This window comes from Rhinichthys klamathensis, unplaced genomic scaffold, assembly GCF_029890125.1.
Source record: "Rhinichthys klamathensis goyatoka isolate OS25496 unplaced genomic scaffold, OSU_Roscu_1.1 h1tg000547l_1, whole genome shotgun sequence".
Lineage (NCBI taxonomy): Eukaryota > Metazoa > Chordata > Actinopteri > Cypriniformes > Leuciscidae > Rhinichthys > Rhinichthys klamathensis.
In genome coordinates, this window is record NW_026607018.1 from 70,468 (window position 1) to 93,884 (window position 23,417).

Consider the following 23,417-nt stretch of genomic DNA (forward strand, 5'->3'; position numbering starts at 1 on the left):
AACAAAATGCAGTCATTACATGTTTTCAAGCAATTGGCTTCCCATTCCTGGGTATCAAAATGATCATAAATTTAACAATGATTTTGTTTGCTTTATTATATTATTTCAGTCATATTTATCGTAGCTTTTCGTTTAGGCTCCGTTGCGCTACTGCCACTGGCGAAGCTGCCATCTATTGGTGAAAAACTGAAAGACTCAGCTGAAAGTCACTTAACATGAACTGACTCGATACTGATTTAATATCATACAAGCTTGAACAGAAAAGAAAAGGAACGAAACACAAAAGTTAAGAGAACAGAAGATTTCAAAAAGATTAACAAAACACTAAAAAAAAAGAAAATATATTCGAAGTTGTAATTCTTCTTATTTTTCAGTAACAATAATAGTGGCAAAAATAATAGAAATAGGCCTACAAATATTCAGTTAAACAAATTACACGTGTGTATTGATATAGTCAGATACAGGCTTGGTTTAACAAAAAAATATTTTAATGCCCATGGGCACACACTTCAGGGTCAAAAACAAAACCCTGTAAACATTTTATAATATACATAACACAATCAAACAACATTAATAAAATAAATTTAAACATTTAATTACTTTCAAATAAAAATATAATGACTGATGTACTTTTGTTTATACAAGTATCAAAATTATTTGTTGTATAAATAATTTACAGCAATAAATTAATTTACTGACATCTGAACACTGTTTCAAAAACAAACATTATGTATGTGAATTTGTGAGGGTTTGAGGTCAAAAATATGGGTTTAGTCTGTAGTAAAATAATTAACTTTATATATGCAATTTTAAAAAAAAAGTTATCAGAACTTAGTTCCGTTCATTTCGTTAGTCTGGTTTCTCTTTCTGTTCCTTCGTTCTCTGTAGTAGAAGATCATCCAGGTTACGCCCCAACCAATAATCAAGCCTCCTACAGCCAGAATAGCAGCTGCCCAGGCTGGCACAGAATCGTTGGGGCAATCTGCGGGGAGAGGGGTGCCCGGGGCAACTGTGGTGGGAACGGCAGTTGTAGGGACGTCAGAGCCACTGTTTATTTGTGTAAAAATGAAGGGATGCTCCTGGAGAAGATACGAAGGAAAATCATTATTTGAAAGATTTGATCATATATTGGTTAAATTTACTCCATTGGTTTCCATTGGTTATTTACTCACCTTTGTGGGACAGTGAATCTTACTGCGGTCATATGTGAAATTATTGTAATTTTGTTTACTCCCCATAGGCTCCAGCTTAAAACCACAATACAGGAGAAGTGCTGTTAAATGCAGGAAAGCTTCTGTGAGATTATCATAAAGGGTGTGCAAGTGTATTTACCATGTTGTTCCAGAGCGAAATAGCCATCTCTGCATGTCCACGCTCAGAGAAATGAAAACAGTCCACAGAGAAGAAAGTCAGGTCTGGTGTGCCATCCTAAAGCAGAGAGACATTTCATCTGTTAACATTGGCACTGATACTGAGACTTAAGGTTTGATAGCTATTAACATATTTAAACATGTCTAAATGTGTTAATGTGATCTCATGAAACATGAGCTCTGTTAGAGATGTTTTAAGGAAGTCAACCTCGATCATCGGAACAGCAGAGTTCTCGAAGAAGGGCTGTAGCACCACCGTAAAGTCCTGTCTTCCGTCATACCGTCCCCCATACACCAGCCTTTCAGTCTCCATCTGGCACAGAAAACAACACTTTTATTATTGAAGGTCAAGATAAACCAAAGCCCACTCAGCTGATCAGTTATACATGAACTGACAACTTGATTGGCTACAGACCTGCAGATCTTTGTTGACCTTCTTCATTTCATTCATTTCTGGAGAGTTCTCACGGGGATTCAGAAAACATGGACACAAGTTCCTGTCACACACACAGTCACGAAAATGCTGTTAGTGTACATAAGAACATGAAATTTACACAGGTTTTCAGATGAATGTTTAATATTTCATTGATTAATTGATTTACTTTTGCAGGAGGCTGCAGCCCAGTGTGTCCCTCTTTACTATACGCAGATCATTGACCTCGAAGATTTCCACAAAATTTACTAGCACTCTGGGAACCTACACAGACACACACAAAACATCATTTTAAATGTGTTAATTATATTGTACATGTGTGTAATTGTCATGAAAATAATGTCACTGTGCAAAAAGCCTTATTTTCGAACTAATAAGAATGCAACTTTTTATCTCACTATTCTAACTTTTTTCCCTAGTGTAGATATAAATTCAGAATTGTGAGATATTGACTTAGAATCACAAGAAATAAAGTATTTTGTGAGATATAAACACGCAATTGCGGAGGAAAAATTGCATATATCTCGTATATTCTGACTTGTATATCCTGAGTTGTGAGATATAAACTTATAATTATGAGTTATAAGATCCGAATTGCGAGATAAAAAGTCGCGATTACCTTTTTATTTTTTTATTCCGTGTTGGAAACAAGCTTCTACAGTGGCCAGACATGTTTTCATGAGATTTACCCATTGAAAGAATGTGATCAGGTATGTGCATCTCTCTCACCTCATTGTACAGCATGTCCAGACTGTCTCTGATGTGACTGATGTACTTAGAAGGGGACAGAGAAGCCTGGGTAGAGAAAAACACAAGAGAAAAATAAATTGAATTGTTTGTTTGCTGGTCTTAAAAAACAACACAATGGCAATGACGCAATGGCACATCTCTGTTAGCTAATATCCGAATGTATTTTAGCTGCTTAAAGATCACTGCTGAGGTTCTATGACATAAGAAGAAACCATTTATGATGATGAGATGAAAGCCTTTATTAAGAATCATCCACTCACCCGGTCATGACAGTACTGGCAAAGGTCATTTCCCCCAATAAACAGTGTCACCAGCTTCCAATCCTTCTCAAAGTCCACTTCCTGAAAAAAGAGTGTAGTGTGGCATAAAAACATTTATTTGAATAAATTAGGATATTGTCTTTATTGTCACACAACAATTGGTGGAATTTGCTTTGTGCAGCAACTGGTTGGGACATACAAAATATACACTGCCCGGGCGAAACAAAGTTGCTGTTTGGATTCGAATATGCAAATGCTTAAGAGTCTATGATTGGATCATTTTTGCTGTGATTATTATGTTTCTAGCATGTTATATGTTTGGCAACAGTTCTTCTAATCCTAATTGATGGAGTGTGTAGCTTTTAATTTCTTAAACAACCATGTAGGAAGGAAGACACATCATAGCCATATATTCCAGGATGACAAAGCCAAGATTCATCAGGCTCAAATTGTGAAAGAAGGGTTGGGAGGGAGCATGAAGATGAAGAAACATTTTCACACATGAATTGGCACCTCTGAGTCCAGACCTTAAATTCTTTGGGATGTGCTGGAGTAGACTTTAAAAAGTGCTTGACTCTTGCATTGTCAAAGCAAGATCTTGACCAAAAGTTGATGCACCTCTTGATGAAAACATTTCCATTAAGAGGTGCCTACATTTTGGGTCAATATGTGTAAAAATTATTCTTCATGCTCCCTCCCAACCATTCTTTCACAATTTGAGCCTGATGAATCTTGACATTGTCATCCTGGAATATGGCTATGATGTGTCTTCCTACTTCATACTAGTAATTAACAACAAGAAAACCAACCTAGAAACAGACATGAACAGAACAGAAAAGGAGATCAAAAGCAAACTCTAAACATGACTAGACTCAAAAAATGGTTGTTTAAGAAATGAAAAGCTACACACACACTCCATCAATTAGGGTTAGAAGAACTGTTGCCAAACATATAACATGCTAGAAACATAATAATCACTGCAATAATGATCCAATCATGGACTCTTAAGCATTTGCCTATTTAAATTCAAATAGCAACTTGGACGGCAAGTGTATTTATATAATGACAAAAGACAACAAACATTGTCATTTGTATGTATTTTTTTATTTATTCACCACAAAATGGTTCAGAACAACTTAATAGATTATATAAACATACTGACCATGCTCTCCTTTAAAGCTGTGATAAGATCCTTCACTTGTGCTGGTATATTACTGAACAGAGAGAAAGAATCCATTAGATGAGACGATACTGTGAATTGTGTTTGTGTGTATATGTGTATGTGTGTTCCTCACTTGGCTTTGGCACCGCTCACTGCCATATTGAAGCCATTTGGCCTTTTACTTTTTCCTTTTGAAAAGCCGAAGACACTTGGATTGAACTTCTTAAGGATGTCTGATAACAAATAATGACGCAGGGCACTGGGGATCATTATGTTATTAAACAAGAATAAAATCTGATAATAATGTTTAGAACGATTAGAGTCTCTTTACTAAGCAATACTGCTAATAACAACCAATAAAAATGGCAAAGTGTTACACAAGAAAATACTCACTTGGCAATGTGGTCACAGTTTCTAAAGTATCATCCCCACCAATGCTGTCAATCAAATTAAACATAGACACTTTATATGAAAACATGCAGAGAATATAACAAAAAAAAAATCCATAAGCAAAGGCTGACACAAACTCACCTCCAGGAAACCCCTCGCTCCTCATCTGCCAACTGCAGAAGGTTTTCAGCTTTTGCACCAAAGCCGGCCTGACAAATGCAGAGAGAGATAGAGAGAAAGAGAGAGAGAGAGAGAGAGAGAGAGAGAGAGAGAGAGGTGTTTACAACATGACAAAACACAGCAATATACACAAACATACACCCACACTTACTGTGAGTGAATCTCCCAGAGACGCCACCACTTTAATGTCACCTGGACGCAGCCTGTGAACTGAGAAAGAAATGTGATAAGGTTGATGTGATAAGATAATTGTGATACATTGCAGGGTACTTGGACTTAGAAAGATAATAAACAATGCAGGGTGTCTGTACACAGTGAAAGCCTGTCTTGCCTTATTGTCTCTATCCATAAACCTATGCACATAATTACGGTTTCTGCTTTTACTTGCATTTAGACCTACTAATCTTTATTTTATCCTCCTTAATACTTTTTTTTTTGAGATTACAGCATGGTATATTTAGTAAATTCAAGCTACTTTTCATTAACAAAATATTTCAGCTCTATAGACAACATCTTTTATAATTGTACATACATTTAAATTTAGATTAAAAACCAAAAGACAACACTGATAGAAATACATCATCAGGGGAAGACCTCTCAGAATATTCATTTAATCTACTTTGCCCATAGTTAGTTAGTTATTTGATGGTGAAAAATATTTTTTTCTCTGTTACCAAAGAGGAGAGACATTTCTACTCTCTCTTACCAGATGCTGGTACAGTGTCAGAGGGTGCTATATCCACACATGAGAAATCACTTCCCCAATTCTAAAATAATAGGGAGAAATCATTTCATTATAAATTTGTATCACTTTAAGGCAGTATTATATTTTATGAACATCATATATAATACATTTGTGTGACTTACTGTTGTGGGTGGAGGAGTAGGAGGAGGGGTTTTGTATGTGTAATTGCTGTTATGATAGGTCTTCAAATAGGGGGAGGACTAAAGAAGATTATGAAACAGTGTTACCATGTGACAGAATTATAGAGTTTATTATATGTTATAACATGTAGAAGTAAATTCACCTTTTCTGGGCATTTAAGAGGGATACCAGCAGTAAAATCCTCCTTATCTGTCTTATTACCTAAAGGCTCCATCTGAGTAAAAGGGGCAAAGAGGGAGGGAATGGAACCATTTTGAGAATTATCATGCTGTAAAATGACAATATATTAAGAAAAAGTATTGATTCCTTTATGTAGTGTATATACAACTGTATAAATAAAAATATGCATGTCTTATTTTTATTTCTTATACTTACCAAGTTGTTCCAGAGAGCCCGAGCCATGAGCGTGTGAGCTTTCTGACTGAGATGAAAACAGTCCGGAGAGAAATAGGAACGGTCAGGTCTCCCATCCTAAAAGAGCATGAAAATAATGGCAGAAAGAGAATGAGAACAAGTGGATCAAGAAAGGATAGCCTGTGTAGTAAACGATTAGGTAGTTAGATTTTAGGTTTGTTCAAATAAGATTGTTCAGCACCTCCAGCAAGGGGAGAAACACATTTCTGAAGAATGGCTGTAAGACCACGGTGAAGTTATCATGTGTGTCATATCGCCCAGACTCCACCAGCTCCCTCATACCACGCTGAGAATAAACACAACACAGCATATATTCAATATTAATAGGTAATTTAACATTAACATTAATAATATTACTAAGTATTTATAGCTGTATAATTGCTTTATATTATAAATAATCCAAACGTCACATTCACAATAAATATATTGACGTTTTCACAAAATGAATATACTTGATGTTTACATAAAAAATTTAATTCATAATAAATATACAGATGTTTACATAAAACATTTAATTCATTTTCATGTAATAAGTTATGTACCTGATAGGCTTGGTTAAACTCCTGCAACATGTGGAATTCATAAGTTTCATCTTTAGGTTTCAGAACACAGCCACACATAATACTAAAAAATGTCACACAAAGCAAAACAATGAAAGACAAACATGAACAGTACAAAAACTTTCAGAAATTAAGTCTTCTAACTGAGTCTAGCGGAAATCAGAAGAACCAGTTGTTTGTAGGGCAAAACTCACTTGACTATCCAGGTAGGGCAGCCTAAACTGGTGTCCTGATGGAGACGGCGCAGTGGAACTATATCCAGGAGCTCTACTAGGTTCACCAGGGCACGAGGGACCTGGAGAAGACATGATTGAACTCATACAGGCAGCTGGGATTTACATTTTAAGATTTGTGTCGGGTCACTACCAATAATCATGGCATACCTGATTAATAGAAATTGTGCAGAATCTTAAAGTGCCCCTATTATGGATTTTTGAAAATGTCCTTTCATGTAGTGTGTAACATAGCTCTAAGTGAATGAAAACATCCTGCAAAGTTTTAAATCTGAAAGTGCACCGTATATTAAGTTATTGTCTTTCAAAAGGAAGAGTCGACTCTGAGTCAATGAAATGAATCGTTTTTTAAACGAGTCACAACAAGCCGTTTCGTTGAACCCCCTCAAACCGGCAGCTGATTCCTGTGGATACTAGGTCCATCATGTCGAGAAGAAGCTGTGCTCTACAATGTGAAGCCAGGTAAAGCCAGTTTTTTTTTTCACTGCCCATTGCCCAAGGACGAGCATGTGAAGAACCAGTGGTTAAAATTAATCTTTATCACGATACCACAGCAGTATAATCCTAAACTTTTGCTGTGTTCCCTTTATTTTACTGACGACTGCTTCTCAAATCTCGGAGTTAAATGCAGGATTCGCAAACCGCTTGCTCTTGAAAGATGGTGTTCAAAATACTTAGTTTTGAGTTTTATATTGTGTAGGTCTCCTGCTAACTGGTTAACTCACATTATTACTGTCTTACTGAAATACTTAAATGCTAATCAGTTGTGGGGCACTATTACCTAAAACTGTCTATTAATGCAGATTGTCTGTCGTTCTCACTACTTTGAGGAAAGATTAAGCATGGAGCAAGATTTGTTTTACCAACATTTATGTCACATCGATCAATCATTCATGCTAGAGCTCGGCTAATGCACTGTTATTAATACAGTTTCCACATGTTCACAGCAATAAATTAGAAAAATACTCGGTAAATAAATAAGTACAAGTAAAATAATCGGTTTGTTGATGGACATGCACTTAATGCTGATGGTGAGGATCACAGTTGCAACATCTCATAATGTCCCTCAAACTGAGTAGTGTATCACGTCCTGCTCGATTTGTCCTTGCGAAGGAGGTTCGGGTTGAATGAATAGTTCTTCCAATGTTTCATCATCGCACTCGCGCTCGGCCTCGGATTGATATGGTAAAATCGACGTCATTGTTAGTTACTGTGTTTAGTTTACGGTGTAGGAAGCCTCGGGACAGCTGACATTGTTATGGCAATGGGCGTTTTTGTTTTCGACGCGCTCTGTACGCGGTAAACCACTCACAACAGACTGAGCCGTCTGGCCAATCAGAGCAGAGTAGCTCGCGGAAAGGAGGGATTTAGAGAGATCGATTCATCTCACGAGTCGTTTGAGAATCATTGAAAATGTGGTGATGTGCAAAATGTATATTATGAGAAAATGAAAGGTTTTTTTTTTTCCTTTGATGCATGTAAACCTGTTGTAGGAGACTCCAAAACAACATTAGGAATCTTTAAAATAGCATAATAGGGGCACTTTAATAAATTCTTTTTGTGTGTGTTTAACTATTTTTTCAGACACTTTAGATTTGAAAGACATACGTATTTTTACAATTATTCTCCATTTTAAATACCGCAGTATTTTTGTTCTTAATTAAAAAAAAAAAATCCTTATTTCCTTATTATTTCCATGTTTACATTTTGAAGCCAAAAATGCCTCACCTCATTATGTAATATGTCCAAAGCCTCACGAATATACTTCACAATGTTATCAGGAGAATAGTATCGCTGAGGAGAGATAGAGAAAGAGAATGATAAAGAGAGGTAGAGACACTAATAGTAGATCTATTAATGAAACTGATAATAAATAAAACCGTCTCTATTAATATCAGCGTACACTATCAGAGCAGTGGGCGCACATGTCATTTCCTCCAATGAAGACCGTGATAATCTTCCAATCATTCTGGAAATCAATTCCCTGAAAAGAGACATAAATATACTTAGTCTGAATGAGATTCAGATTTAGCACCATGCTTGTGTGTGCAGGTCAGGTTTTGCCTACATTGTGGGGACTAAATATCTGTCACAAGAATAGAAAATAGTTCAAAAAACATAAATGAAAATCAGGGTTGAACATATCATGAACTCATTATGACAACATTTCCAACCACAATAGAAAAGCAAATGTGTGTGAATGTGTGAGATTTTGCAAATGACTAACCGAGTCTTCTTTCATTCTTGTAATGACAGCACGGGCTTGACTGACCATATCACTGTAAAATGACAAAATTGGGTTTTACTCAAAAGTTTGGGGTCTGTAAGATTAAAAAAAAAAATGTAATACTTTTTATTCAGCAAAGATGCCATAATTGATCAAAAGTGACAGTAATGATATATATAATGTTTTAAATTGTAATGATATTATTATAATATATATTAGGGCTGTCGACGTTTTAATGCATGCGATTAATTTGTAATTCTTAACGCGTTAAAATAATTTAACGCAAATAAATTACTGAAGCCGGTGAAATTGCGTCATTAACGTAATTTACGTCACACAGTTAGATGATATTAGAAGTCGGGAGTTTATCACATTGAGCATCTAGTGTGGCACAAGCACCTGTAACACAGGTAGGCGGAAATTTCTACCCTTTGACTTTAACCCCATTTCGCTTCTCTGTTTGCGATCAGATCATTTTAAGCCGCTAAACTCCAGGAAATTCTTCAGTCCAATGATCCAGTAAGCGAATTTATTCAAACAATCAGTCCAAAATAGCACTAATGTAAAAAAAAAACAGGCTTATTACATCAGAGATGACAGAGAGAATAGAGATTCACGTTGCGTTATCAGTGAATTATTCAGTGTCTGTTGCGCTTTAAAACACCAGCTTTGTCATTTTCTGTGATTGTTTCTGAAGAGCGCGAGGCCTCACGCATCATGCTGTTTGAAATACAGACTATTGATGCACAAACAAACCTTGTATGTGCGCTCTTTTTTTGGCATCTCCATGTGGTCTTATTGGGTATGGCAACTGGACTTGTCTAAAATGTAAACAACCTCTTGCTGTTGCATTGTACACACACAATGAATGCGGAAAAGTTTTTTTCTGTAATGTTATTTTTTTCCGTGTGTGCATAAATTTATTTAAAGTTACATGGACTCCATATATTACCTGGTTATTTGGTGTCCTTTTGGAGTCTGAAAGTGTCCTTGTGGCAAGCAGGACGGGGCCGAGAGCCGTGAGAGAATGCCGCACCTGCCTCGTATCTCACAGAGGAGCTATACGAGATGGTCCTCACTGCAGAACACGAAATCCAGGGGGATCTGGATCCAACTCCTCCCACCTTACATCTAAACCTACCCATCTTCGCTCCCTGATCCCTAACCCCTAACCCCACCCCTAATCCTACCCATCTCCACCCCCTGATCCCTAACCCCACCCCTAATCCTACCCATCTCCACCCCCTGATCCCTAACCCCACCCCTAATCCTACCCATCTCCACCCCTTAGATCTGGATCCAACTCCACCCACTGGATCTCGAGTACTGCAATGAGGTGCAACTGAGCTATACGGTATCATAAATGGAGGAGCGTTGACAGTGAAGAATGAGAGAGGACCAGGCCTGGATTTTACATTATGTTTTGTTTATGTGTGTGCGGCAGTCGTCCGTGAGGGGCAGCTGTCTTTTACTTTTGTTTGGTGTTTGTTTATTTTGGAATTAAAGTTAAATGTTCACCGGTTCCCGCCTCCTCCTTCCCACAACTACTAACCTCTTTACAGTCCTTTTTTGGAAAGACACCTAAATTTACCTTGAAGAAAACTTGCAGAAAGTAGCCTACATTTTTGTGAAAATCACCTGTCAATTTGAAGGTTTTCTTTGCTAAATACAAGATAAACGAAGTATGCTTAATTTCACGAAAAGATTCATTAATAATGTCAATAGATTAAAAAGTTGAATCTATTGACAGCCCTAATATATATAGGCCATGTGTATGTATGTATATATATATATTAGGGCTGTCAATCGATTAAATTTTTTTATCTAATTAATTACATACTCTGTAATTAATTAATCTAAATTAATCGCATACACAATCTTACAATGTTTACATGGTACAATTTCTGGTAAGCTACGTTTTTATTATTATTGCTTGACACAAATTTCACGATTTCAATTTAATTTAATTCTTGTGATTTGATGCAATATTGACTCATTTGGATAAATATACAAGATAGGCATTCATTTTTCTCAAGAAACAAAAAATCTCACCCAATGCTGTAAAAATACAGAGAGCCATATCAGCTGGTAATATTTAAGGTTAAAAATAGCTCAAATTAAATATAATGCGTGTTTATTACAAATAACAACTTTGATATAAGTAAAAATATAATACATATGTAATATAGTAGTAGGCTACATAAATTTAGAACACTCTCTATAGCTCTTTTTTTATAGCCAACTATAACGTGCTATCATTTGGTCATGAAATGGCTTTCCTGAGGTAACTTAGGCTAAATGTTATGTGACATAATTGTTCTCCAGCTGTTTTATTGACCTCTTTTCGCGGTTGAAAAACACTGATTGATCGAGGAATATACATTTCGGTAAGTTTTAGGCTGCCCTACTGTATCTTTCAACATTGTTCATTTGTGTTTATTTACTATTAGCTAGAGATGATCGGTTCACGTGCCGCTATAGGGATCTGTCATGTCACATTTACAAGCGCCAACGGTATTTATTGTTTGATTTTCGTAATAAAATTGACAGAATCTGAGAGCTGAGATTTTTTAAATATCATAATAACGTCTGTCTTGTCTGTTTCCGTGTCCTCTCTTTGGTGCGCGATTTTTCTGTGCGTGAGAAAATGGTTGTGTGACGTGAGAGCGCGTGAAAAGTTACAACACACACACAAGCGCGCTTTCTCTCAGACACACTCACCGACTCACGCACACACTCCTGGATGCTTTGCATTGATGTGGTACTTAGAGTTGACGAACTCCGTCAAACAATGATCCAAGCAGCGCGTTCTTGTCTCCCTCCTTTTTACACGAATGGTGGCTACGGCTAGAACGGCTCCGCAAAGGTCAAAACGGAATGGATTAATCTGCGTTATTTTTTTTAACGCGTTATTTCTTCTCAGATTAATTAATCGAAATTAACGCGTTATTTTGACAGCCCTAATATATATATATATTCATACTCATTCATTTATTCAGTAACTGGTTTATAAGATGAGAAACTCACTCAGCTTTGGCTCCTGGTACTGCTTGGTTCAGAAAACTTTGTGCAGAATCCTCACCTCCTTTTCCCATGGAATAGCCAGTCAGTGAAGGGTTGAAAACTCTTAATATATCTAAATAACAAACAAACATTATCTAATATTTATAATCACTCAAAATTTAATTCACTTGTCTATCGATTCCTTGAAAATGGCAAAGGTAAAGAGAATAGTAAGGGTAAACATATTTGGCTCGCTTTTTGTTAAGGAGGGACTCAAGCATGACACTCAACTCAAGCTTTCAGCCCTGGACTACTTCAAGTTATTTAGTATAAGGGTAGAGATTAAAAAGCAGCTATTTATAAACTAATGATCAGCTATTAAGTAATTAAAAATTCAAAAAGTTGATTACATTTCCAATCAACGATTAATCAAAAATTGGCAGTAGCCTACAAAATAACAAGAGCATCACAGTAATATGAGAGTTTGCACATACTTGGTAAGGTGGTTATAGTTGTAAGGTTCTCATCTCCGCCGATGCTGAGAATAAAAGAGAGGCGAACAAAATGAAACATGACTGTCTTCTGCTTCATGAGATCATTGATCATTCAGATTCTTTCCCCAATAATCACATGGATAAAACACTTGGCATTAGCTAACATGCGATCACATCAGTCAATCAGGACACGGCGAGTTCACATTTGTTCACATCAAATCTAACGTTAGGTCTCTGTATCTAGATAACTGATTGCATTGCATAATTGAAAGGAGAGCTCGCAGATTCAGATAATGTTGCACAATTGAAATGAAAGAAGACATCAGATATCATAATTATCATAAATAACCAGTTTTAAATTATTGTCAAGTTGAAATACGTTTAATTTCTAGTCAAAACTGAGTCCGTCCATTATTTTTTCCAACAGCTTTCAGAGAGAGAGTTAGCGGGGATTTATATGAAGTCGACCTGTGAATGCAGAGATGATGGCTAGATTGCGTTTACATTAAACTGAGATCCGACCAACGATCCATGCGTCCTCGACTACCTCTGGACCAGTCCAGGGCACACGTGATCAGATTACATTCCGATCAGAAACGCGTTTTTGTCTTTTCAATGTGTATGTGGACATCATCCGGATACAGGTCGCATGTTAATGCCAAGTGTAAACGCAGCCTAAACCAGCATCATTTGTCTACCCTAAACTGATGGTTTACATTATGATCAGGATAGACACTCACCACCATGACAGGCCGCGATACTCTGTGATCACACCCAGGAGGTTGTTTTGTGCAGCACCCACCCCATTGGCTGCCTGTTTTTTAGGTAAAAGAAATGACATTACAAAACTGCACAAAACAATGTACAAAAGTAGCATTTACTCTATGGTTCAAAAGTTTGGGGTCAGTAAGATTTTTTTTTTTTATTGAAGTCACCAGGAAATCAATATGGACAATTCTTTTTTTATGGAATATTCCAGTATTTCTTATATATTATTTATTCGTGCACATCTTTTTTTTTTTTAATTGATGTGCCCTCATAATCTTTCATCAATATAATTTCCCCTCGCTCCAGCAATGCCATCTCTTCTCCGATGATGATGTGTTCACTGGACATTCTGTCACTCACATTAGATCACAGCAATAGCAAATGATACCGCCCTACATTTTTCTCATTCCAGAAGCCGTTTCAATCGGATATGCGTCATAGGGAAGAAAAGACGATCGCAACTTCTTTTCATGCAAACTTTAATACTTTCACTTAGCAACGATGCGTTTAAGTGACATTTATTATGTTATAAAATATTTCCATGTCAAATAAAAACTGTTCTATTGACCTTTCTAAAAATTCTCAATGTTTCCAACTTTCCACAAAAATGTTAAGCAGCACAACTGTTTTCACTATTGGAAATAATCAGAAATGTGTCTTGAAGGATCATGTGACACTGAAGACTGGAGTAATGATGCTGGAAATTCACCTTTGCCATCACAGAAATAAAATAGGCTACATTTTAAAATATATACATAATAGCCTAATATTTCACAATATTACTGTTTTCACTGCATTTTTGAACAAATAAATGCAGCTTTGGTGAGCATAATACACCTTTTTTCTCCAAAAAGATTAAAAAGAAATCTGACCAACCCCAAACTTTTGAATGGTGTATATTTGTGAATATATGTATAATCACCGTCAAAGAATCACCAATCGCTGCCACCACTTTGATGTCGGCTGGCCGTAGGGCATGGACTACAGAACAGACAGACAGAAAGGAGCTTAAAAAACTCCCATAATTCCAAGAAAAATGTCCTAAGTGTTAGATTCCTGTTTACCTGAGGTAGGGATGCTGGAAGATGGAGACCTGTCCTCACAGATGAGCTCAGTCCCCATCACCTGAAAAGTCAGATGCAGCACAAGTGAGACATATACGTCAATGCAACAAGGTGAGCTTATGGTGAGAATGACTCACTGGGTCGAGAAGTGGAGAGGGATCCTCTGGTTGTGAGATTCTGAGCTCTGCCAAGTTTGAGTTTTTCTGTGTTCGCAAAAACGGCTTTTCCTAGGAGGACAGAACAACAGGTTTAGTAAAGCATATGTGTATGTTTCTGGCTGTTTAGAAAAAAAAATATGAACGTTTAACATATAAACGTCACTTACTCACACACACATATATATTGAACAACATCAGTTCTACAAGTGATGTACAAATAAGATGGAACTGAAATACACAGTTGTGTAATGCTATTTTCACAAGTGAAGGACAAAAACTTGCGTAAAACATAGACTTTGGAAAGTACAGAGAACTTTCTTTTTTTCAAATAAAGTCACACTCTGATACAGCAATTTGCTTTATGAAGATGTCATAAATCAAATATCTCTGTCACCTCAGTAGGACACGGAATGGTGACTATGCCCCCCCCATCCATCTCAGTCTTGTCTGTCATTGGCTGTAGCTGGAAAGAGCATAATTAGGATTGGTTAGAACGAAGGCTCCAGCTCTTCCTCATATAAAGGCAAGATTAGATAAGTGGCTCGAGATGGTTTTCAAGGTTGAATAAGTCTCAGTTTAATACTTATCATCGAGAGCTGATTATCAATCTGTTATATCAGTCACATTAGGACATTTAGCACTTCAAAGTAAGGTGTCCTGGAATTCACCTCTACATCTACGGGAATAGTGTACACATGCGTTGCTTGCATTAATATTAACTTACCAAATTAGTCCAGAGTTGTAAAGCCAACATGCTTATGTCACGTGAGGAGTCAGATGTAAAGGCTTTCATCTGAAAGTACGCCAAAAAGAACAACTGTGCTTAATAATGGGCCAATTTATTCATACAAAACTGCTACAGTGGCACTGCGTGAGTCATTTCTGTGGTTTTTAAAAAGGCAAATCGAATCAAATACAAATAGCATACTCTCAAGTCTCTATCCAAGTCTGACTCAGTGAATCACTAGAAAGGTTAGATTTATATTTAGTCATTTTTGGTTATTCAGTTTCCTCAAGTTCAACTAAAATATCAAGTGCACTTTAAATAAATTAATAAATTGAATTAATACTGGTTCTGGGCATTACAAATATGTTTGATGCTATATATGTGCAATATAATACCAATATAAATACAATTTTTGTAGTTTTATACCAATTTAAATCTATCTATCTATCTATCTATCTATCTAGTGGCCTGTTCAAAATGATCTCTGAGTGTTACAGACTCACGTCTGACAGATCGATGTGTACTGGACTGGACTGAAGCATTACGCTGAAATCCTCCCGATCGCTGAACCAGACTCTTTTCTCTAGAAGAGCACCGACTGATTCCTGTTTAATGCACACATATAATGTTTGATCATGTCAAAATATTTTTGTATAGATATGCAAAAGTCACATACATATACATGTGTGTGTGTGTTTTGTATACACATTGTGCATACCTGCAATGAAGCCATAAGGACTATTGTATCCAGCCTGCGTCTGTTTTCATCATATCCTTCCTCACAGTGGAACTTACAAACTCTAAAAACATAAGCACCTTATAAAATAAAACTGTTCACCACAGAATAACATTAGAATTTAAAGAATGTTCTCTAATACTGACCGGTCAAGTGATTCACCTGACAGTCCACTCCAAACAACAACATGAACCAGTGTATGTTTCAACTAGAGAAGAGAGAAAGCTGTTATTGTAAACAAACTCTATTAATTGTAAACTGATTCAAACTTTTGTTTCAATCTTCACCTTCTGATGAAGAGAGTCCAGTGTTTGCTCCACTCTATTCACTGTTGCATCAATGTTTTCACTGAAGCCCTAAGCATAAATACAGAATAATACAGAATTATAGCTGAAGTTTGATTGTTCATTATGTCCCATGATATGCTATCGAGGTTGATAGGATTTGTGGGGAAATGTCTGACCTGGTCTGTACACGCAAAGAGCTCATCAACTGGTATAAGCAGAAGGAGCAGCTTCCACTGAGAGAGAATGACAAAACATTTGATAATGACTCAGATTGCTCATTGTTTAAATAGAATACATGAATATGTACCTTACCATGTTTATTTAAAGAATGTTTTGATATTGCTTTTATACAACAGTTTAAAAAAAAAGTAAGACACAATATTGACAGTTATTTTGTCTATTTGTTCCGCCAAAAGAAATATTTCCATACCACCACTACACACACTAGTGGTGTTTCTATCCCGAATGAATTTGAAAAATTCAGTTGAGTGAATGATTAATGGCTCACTCATAAAGACAGTAAGTTAGTTGTTTTGTCCTTGAAACAATCACTGTTTTCAAACAAATCGGTTGATTAAATGATTTTATGACTCGCAAGATAAAAAGTCACGTCACGTTACAATGCAGCCTGCAGATATGATATTAGGTGATATTAGGTCATACTGCTTGAGATGAAGGCCGAGGCGGGAGATAGTCGGTTCGGCCCCATTCACCAGTAACAGCGGATTATTAGTGAATCCCAGTTGTCTCCGACGAAAGTTTATAAAACTATCCCGTGTAAAATGATCACTACAGAGGCGGGTGTTGGCGGTGATCCCTCAGCTCTCCATCAAAGTTGGCTCTTCACAAAGGGGAGGGGCCAGCCTCAGTGGCCTCAGTGCGTCATCGAGTAGGGGCGTGTCCAGGAGCTCAGGGGCTCCAGTGCGTCATCGAGCCCCCGTTTTAGCCCCGCCCAAAAAATCCGGAAAATAGTGCATGGTGAAAACCTGTTTAACGGTCTAACTCCACAATTCAGTACCTCACAGTTCACAGTCTTTGTAATATGTTTTAGCAATACATTTCTAACATTTATAATGCGGTTAGAATTTTTTTTTAGAATTGCCTTTACAGGGACTTTAATAGAATGTTCATTCAAAGTTTTCTGGTCTTTAATAATGTTCTCAAAATGTTAGCACAAAAACATTATTTATACATCACAAACAGTAACATTCCCATAATGTTTGCAATGTTCGTATAACCAAGAAACAACCTTTTTTTTTAAATTAAAAAACCTGAACATTTTAAATGTTCAGCGAACATTCAGAAATAACATTTGCATAACTTCATGGAAATGTTAGCAAAACGTTTTTATAACTTATTTTTGTTGGGATAGTGCGGTGTGACTTAATATCTATACTCAGTGTTTGGGGTTGACAAGCATTAAATAAGGGGGCATTACTGTGTTGACAGGGTCCCATGCATGGTCCCATATAAGGAACACGAGTTCCCACGGTCCTTTGTTTAAATTTGACAGTAAAACATTGTAAAAACCTGTAAATTGTTTAACAGCAAGTTCCCTTACTATGGTGAAAAGCCATAATAGATCTAATTGGACATTTTACCTCATTTTAATTTACAGTTTATCTCAATCGCTTTGGCACATTTTTTCGAAACAGCCTTAACATTCTCTAAACTGTGAGCTCAATTGTCACAACTGTTTGCTTGAACATCAGAACTCTATTGCATGTCTGCAAAATGTAACTCACCCAAAACATTTAATTCATGCTTCAAAACCTAGTTATTGTGTCAGTAAATTGGCCAATGCCACCAAAATAACAAGTGTTTTTGTCATTGTGTGAGCCACACTGGTCAAAATGTTTAGATGCTTTTTCACCATGGAAATATTTGTTATATACAAATTTCATAATTTTTTTCTACTTTTTTGTTTATTCTAACTGCTTTCTATACTGTACAACAATGTCAGTTTTTTGTTTATGTAAATACAGATTCAGACATTAGGTAAAAATTGACTGAGAAAAGTCAACACTGTAGTGCACAGAAAATGAACATTTGTATTTATACAGTACATTTATTTTTGCAATTTACTTAAATCAATAAGAAATTCAAAGCTGATGTGAACAAGAAACTAATTCTTCAGAGATCTTAACTGATTGTTTTGAGAAAAAAAGGTCTAATTTGAGAATTGAGCCAAAGCAATTGAGAAAAACTGTAAAGTGCTTTTACAGCTTTTGTAAATAATCTCATAATCTACAGTGAAAACACATAAACTGACATTCTCACAATTACCTCCGAACATTTTACATTTTGATGGTATTTTGTTTAAATAAGTCTTTCTGTTTTTGTTATTAATTACGTGCATTAGGGTTTTATGTTTCATAATTATGTTGTTTAAATAATGTTTATTGCATTATTTTAGTGTCACATGTGGCGTTATTGTATTTTTGAATGACACTGAGGACCTCTTCGTATGAACAAATAACCAATGTCTGTCAATCCCCATTTTTGTTCTCACTCTAGCTGTGAATACCTTTTACTTGTCAGGTTTATGTTCTGTTTTGGTTTAGTTTTATGTGTTCCCAGTTCCTGTATTTATGTCCTGTCTTCCTTAGTTTATTGTTTATTAACTTAGCAATCTATTGTGTCCACCTGCCTCTTGTCAATTCACTCATTTAGTCTCTGTATACATCACTGTTTAGTTTAGTCCCTTGTCCATTTTTACGTCTATATTAGTTTGGTTGTTTCCTGAGTGTTTGTTATTTTATTTTGTTATTTATTGTTTATTTAAGTTTTGCTGCTGCAACTAGATCCTGCATCTACTCATCCTTGTAACAGTGAATACCAAGTTCTGGCATGAAACTCTAGATGGCGCAGGCTGATACAATAGGTCCTCAACTCGATTTGGTAGGGATCACATTGTTATCTACATAGCGCAGCTGATTGGTTGCTGTTGCATATTAAGCGTCCAATGAGCTGCGTCTCAACATTCAAATTCTGGTAGTGTTTGCAAGTCTGCAGCATGCTTTCAGAAACCCTCCACCTTCCCCAGCTCCACCTGCAGATCTGCTGCGGTGGTTATTTCATGTATGTTACATTTATGTGCAGCAGCAGCAGAATATCTTACATGCTCACAGCAGCATGTCTGTGAAAGTATTGGCAAGTCTCAGTACTTGCTCTGCAGCAGCAGCAGTAGCGTAGCAGATCTATACCGCCAAGACCAAATACATTAACTTTGCCATATCCATCATGCCAATCTCTTCGAGAGTTGTCATGACAGAACTAAAGTAAATATCAACGATGGCAATGTCCGTATCACTGGAAAGTCTTATCACATTTGATGCTACTTATACCCAGTGTATGGAGCAACTCCAGTGGAATAAAACCTTCAGATAACACACAACTTGTAAGTTACAGAACCACACACAGAAATACGTAATGCACATCAGCGGCCGATCAAATTGGTGGACCGGAACTAACTTTTGTAAAGGTTTGACTGTTTGTTTGGTAGAGGATGTTTACCTGAGTGGGGCTGAGAGACTCCAAAATGTTTAAACTCCTGTCACACAAAGACATGTATATGTAAACATACATAAAAATGTAGGGTCTGTCATTGAATAGTGAATATTAATTCCTTTCTACATTACCTTATGTCAGGTAGAACAGTTGTCACATCAGGGTTAAAGGTGAACAATATTTCTAAGGCAGAAAAGTGAAAAGATGTTATTTTGTATCTTGAAAGTTAATTATTGAAGCCTTCTGTCTCTCTTTGAGATACCGGCAATGTATCATTATATCACCCTCACCTCACATGCACACATAAACATCTGTGCTTAGCATGCGCATCAGTGCATCTACTTTATTGACTTGACTATCAGTTATCTGTGTTTTCCGTTCTTTCGTTCCATCTTTGATCAGTTAGCCAGCCCATTTTCATGACAAACATTGATAAATTATTCAAATTATTAGACTAATTATACAAATAAACCTCATCTCCTCAAGATAAATTTACAGAAACACTAACACTAACTATCACAAACAGTAGTGAACAGACCAATAGTATCACGCCAACTGAATCCAAAACAAAGTACTTAAGTGTGCTTGCTAAGATAAGACAATATTATCACATTTGATTGAGATTAGGGACATGTTTGAAAGACTTCCTGTTTGTTCCTTGTAATAAAAGGTTAAAAGATTTTTGTTTTGTTTTTTACTTTTAGAGAAATACTTTGCTAAAAGCGATGATTTATCATATCTCAGAAAATGAACATCTAAAAATCAGTAGTGTAATTGTTCAGATACATGGTTGTGTGTATCTCTCCCCTGGCCTTGACTTTCATTTCAAGGACTCAGACTAAATCTTTCCGAAACCTTTCTACAGAGATCTGGTTTAATCAAACCTGACAATCACACAAAAATGTGTGAAGGGCAATCGATATGTTACTCAGTAACAAAAAAACAAAAAAAAAGATGAGAAGAGAGAAAATTCAGGATTAAACTTTTTATACGATTGTTCACATTAGACATTCTACTTATTAAAAGTAAATTTGCAACTACATATCAACTAACTCTTAGAGAATTAAAGGACTGTCTGCTTAATATTTGCAAAACACTTTATTTTTGATACTTCCCCAACAGACATTCTACTGACTAGAAGTAAATTTGCAACTATATCAACTTATTCTACTAACCAGGGGTGCGTTTCCCAAAGCCAACGATGGTCGCAAGTTCCGTCGTTACCAATAGAGTTCAATGGAAATTGCGATCATAGTTGGCCAACGATGCTTTTGGGAAACGCACCCCAGACCCCTAACACCTAACCTACTGAGAGTTAGTTGGAATGTAGCTGCAAAGTTAGTTATTCTAAAGGGGACCATTGAAATAAAGTGTAACCAAATTCAATAATGACATTCTAATGCAATTTGAGTACAACACTTAATGCAGGTTCTGTAAAGATATTATTTGTTTATTTCTATAAGACTGAAGCCTTACCAGATAACATGTTCAGGGCTCTGGTTTCATCAGATCTGCCATAAAAAAAACACCCAATTTAAGCATTTTAGGTGGCATTATAATAGCACTGAATGAATGAAAGAATGAATTGTCAATTTGCTCTGATATGATGTTTATTGTATAAAAATATGTTATAAACTCTTAGAAGAAAAGGTTCTATATAGAACCTTAAAGGGTTCTGTCAGGCACTTCATATAAACCTTTTAGAGGTTTCCTTCATGGGATCATTTTATGGATTTAGTTTTAATTTATAATTTTGGTTTTATTTTGATTACATTTTATGAATGAAACAGCCTGTAAACATACTGTACTTTAACTAAAAATAATGAAATAACATGTTAAATTTTAAAGTATTAATTTAAGGATTTCTACTTATATAGAACGTTTTTGGCATAAAGGGTTCTTTAAAATCAAGTCAAGCACCCTAGAAAACCCACTGAACCTTTTTTTTCCTAAGAGTGTATAGTTTTAAATATGAAATAACAAAAAAATAGACAGTTTAACAATAGAGATGTGGGAAGGACTATGACAGCACAAAACAGTGTGCTTAATTTTTAGCTAACGTTCTATTAAATTCAGAGAATGATCTAAATGTAGGTATTAAATGGGTCAACTTTAAACTAAAGTGCTGATCTGTCTCTTTTCAAGCTTACAAATCTGCCTCAGTTCCAATGAAGCTTAACTGATATTTTAATGCACTTGTGATAAATGTGGACATACCTCTCTACATCAGACAAAACCAGTGCAGATACCACAGCCACATCAGCTGGCCGCAGAGAATGGACTGTGAGAAGGATAATAAGACAATTTATACACTGAAACCAAGCCTAGATGTTTATTTATAAGATTCTTGTAGATTCCCTTACCAGAAACTGGAGTGCTAGGTGAGGGGGGTGAATCAGCACAATCCAGGGGACCAGACTCAGCTGCAGAAACAAAACAAACCCTTATAAGCCACTGACACACATGGACAAACTGGACTCGTTCACATGGAAGCACAATTTTGGAGTGACAAATACATTTCCGTAAATGCATTTCCTAAATTGCATTGGATGATTTGGATTTTTTTTTTAAACTCGAAGACTGCATAGAAACTGTCTCAATATGCTCCTTGACAGATTAACTTCTCGAAAAAAGTGAAATCACCCCATTTCTAAAATACCATCAATAAAGTGTCAGGATAATAATCTAAGGAAGCTTTATGCATTAAATTGAAAGAATAGTGGCAGAATATCAAGAGTTATTAAATACCTGCTGAACACATGCATGCTAGAAGGGCCAGGATCATAAACTGTGCAAAGGAAGAGAAAGTTCTATCTTTTATTCCCATGATGGAAAGAATCATCCACTTCTCTGCTTTGAGCCGTCTGGAGTAAAGAGCAGTTCTGAAACTAAACTGTTCAAACGTTTAGTGACGCCTGCTCTGGTATATGACTGTAATCTTCCTCAATCTCGTAGACACGCCTCCTGTTAGTTTGCGTGTTTCAAGGTAGATGGGATTTATTATTACAGATCTGTCCTCTCACTTATCAAAGAGTTTATTGGTATAACATTGACTAAGTCTATAGTCCTGATTTCATATTTTAGGATGATATAACAAAAGAAATTTCACTGAAAAGAAGAAAGATGGTCCTATATAAAACTGATGGTCCATCAGAGGACTGTGAAAAGTGGATATTAGAAAGGCTTTGCAGAGTAGTTTTATACTATTCTTTGTTCCTAAATCTGTTTTAGAATACACTGTAAAATAAATTAAATTCAACACAACTTGATGCATTCAGATTTTTAGGTTCTCTTAACTATTGTCTTAAAAAGTTACACTACTTTGTTTTGGCAATTTAAATACATAAAGGCAACTACAGATTTATAGCTCAACAATTGATACTGTATATTAGGATATACAGATATAATATGTTAAGTGAAATATGCTATGTGCAAACACTTGACACAAAAACCTTTGACAATCAATAAATGTACAAAAGATTAGCTCTTAACATCACAATACAACAAATAACTAACAATAATGACAAAACAAGTTTTCTTTAAAAAATGTCAGCAAAGAGCAAATAACAATCCTATAACAGTAATCACATAATTTATTCATGCTGCAGTGCATGCTGGGAACTCACAAACCCTTAACATTTCAGCAATATTGTTCAAATTTGTTCAGACAGCTGTGTTTGACTGTGACAACATTTGGGGGAATTCTGTTGGTCTAACATGGATGTAGTTTCAATTCACAATTCAATTCACATTTCTTTTTTATTTGTTACACAAAATGTCCAGTAAACTACAAAACATATAGGTT

At 36.0% G+C, this 23,417-nt stretch overlaps 1 protein-coding gene across 1 annotated transcript; it reads right to left on the reverse strand.

Annotated features, from left to right (window-relative positions):
• Positions 1-466: 466 nt before the first annotated feature.
• plb1 (phospholipase B1) lies at positions 467-22,625 on the reverse strand. Its single transcript, XM_056238881.1, has 42 exons — positions 22,361-22,625; positions 21,976-22,035; positions 21,830-21,893; positions 21,089-21,123; positions 19,744-19,795; positions 19,619-19,655; positions 16,279-16,335; positions 16,103-16,171; positions 15,962-16,023; positions 15,798-15,879; positions 15,583-15,684; positions 15,077-15,145; positions 14,747-14,815; positions 14,332-14,421; positions 14,195-14,255; positions 14,053-14,111; positions 13,103-13,176; positions 12,363-12,406; positions 11,893-12,001; positions 8,866-8,917; positions 8,542-8,622; positions 8,367-8,432; positions 6,600-6,700; positions 6,388-6,469; positions 6,027-6,131; positions 5,807-5,902; positions 5,574-5,645; positions 5,413-5,490; positions 5,252-5,312; positions 4,697-4,755; positions 4,507-4,574; positions 4,369-4,412; positions 4,109-4,208; positions 3,976-4,027; positions 2,814-2,894; positions 2,533-2,598; positions 1,973-2,067; positions 1,786-1,867; positions 1,579-1,683; positions 1,333-1,428; positions 1,173-1,247; positions 467-1,079 (listed from the first exon to the last, which is right to left on the reverse strand). The coding sequence occupies exons 1-42, from the start codon at positions 22,452-22,454 to the stop codon at positions 825-827; spliced, it is 3,261 nt and encodes a 1,086-aa protein (XP_056094856.1). The 5' UTR covers positions 22,455-22,625; the 3' UTR covers positions 467-824.
• Positions 22,626-23,417: the final 792 nt, after the last annotated feature.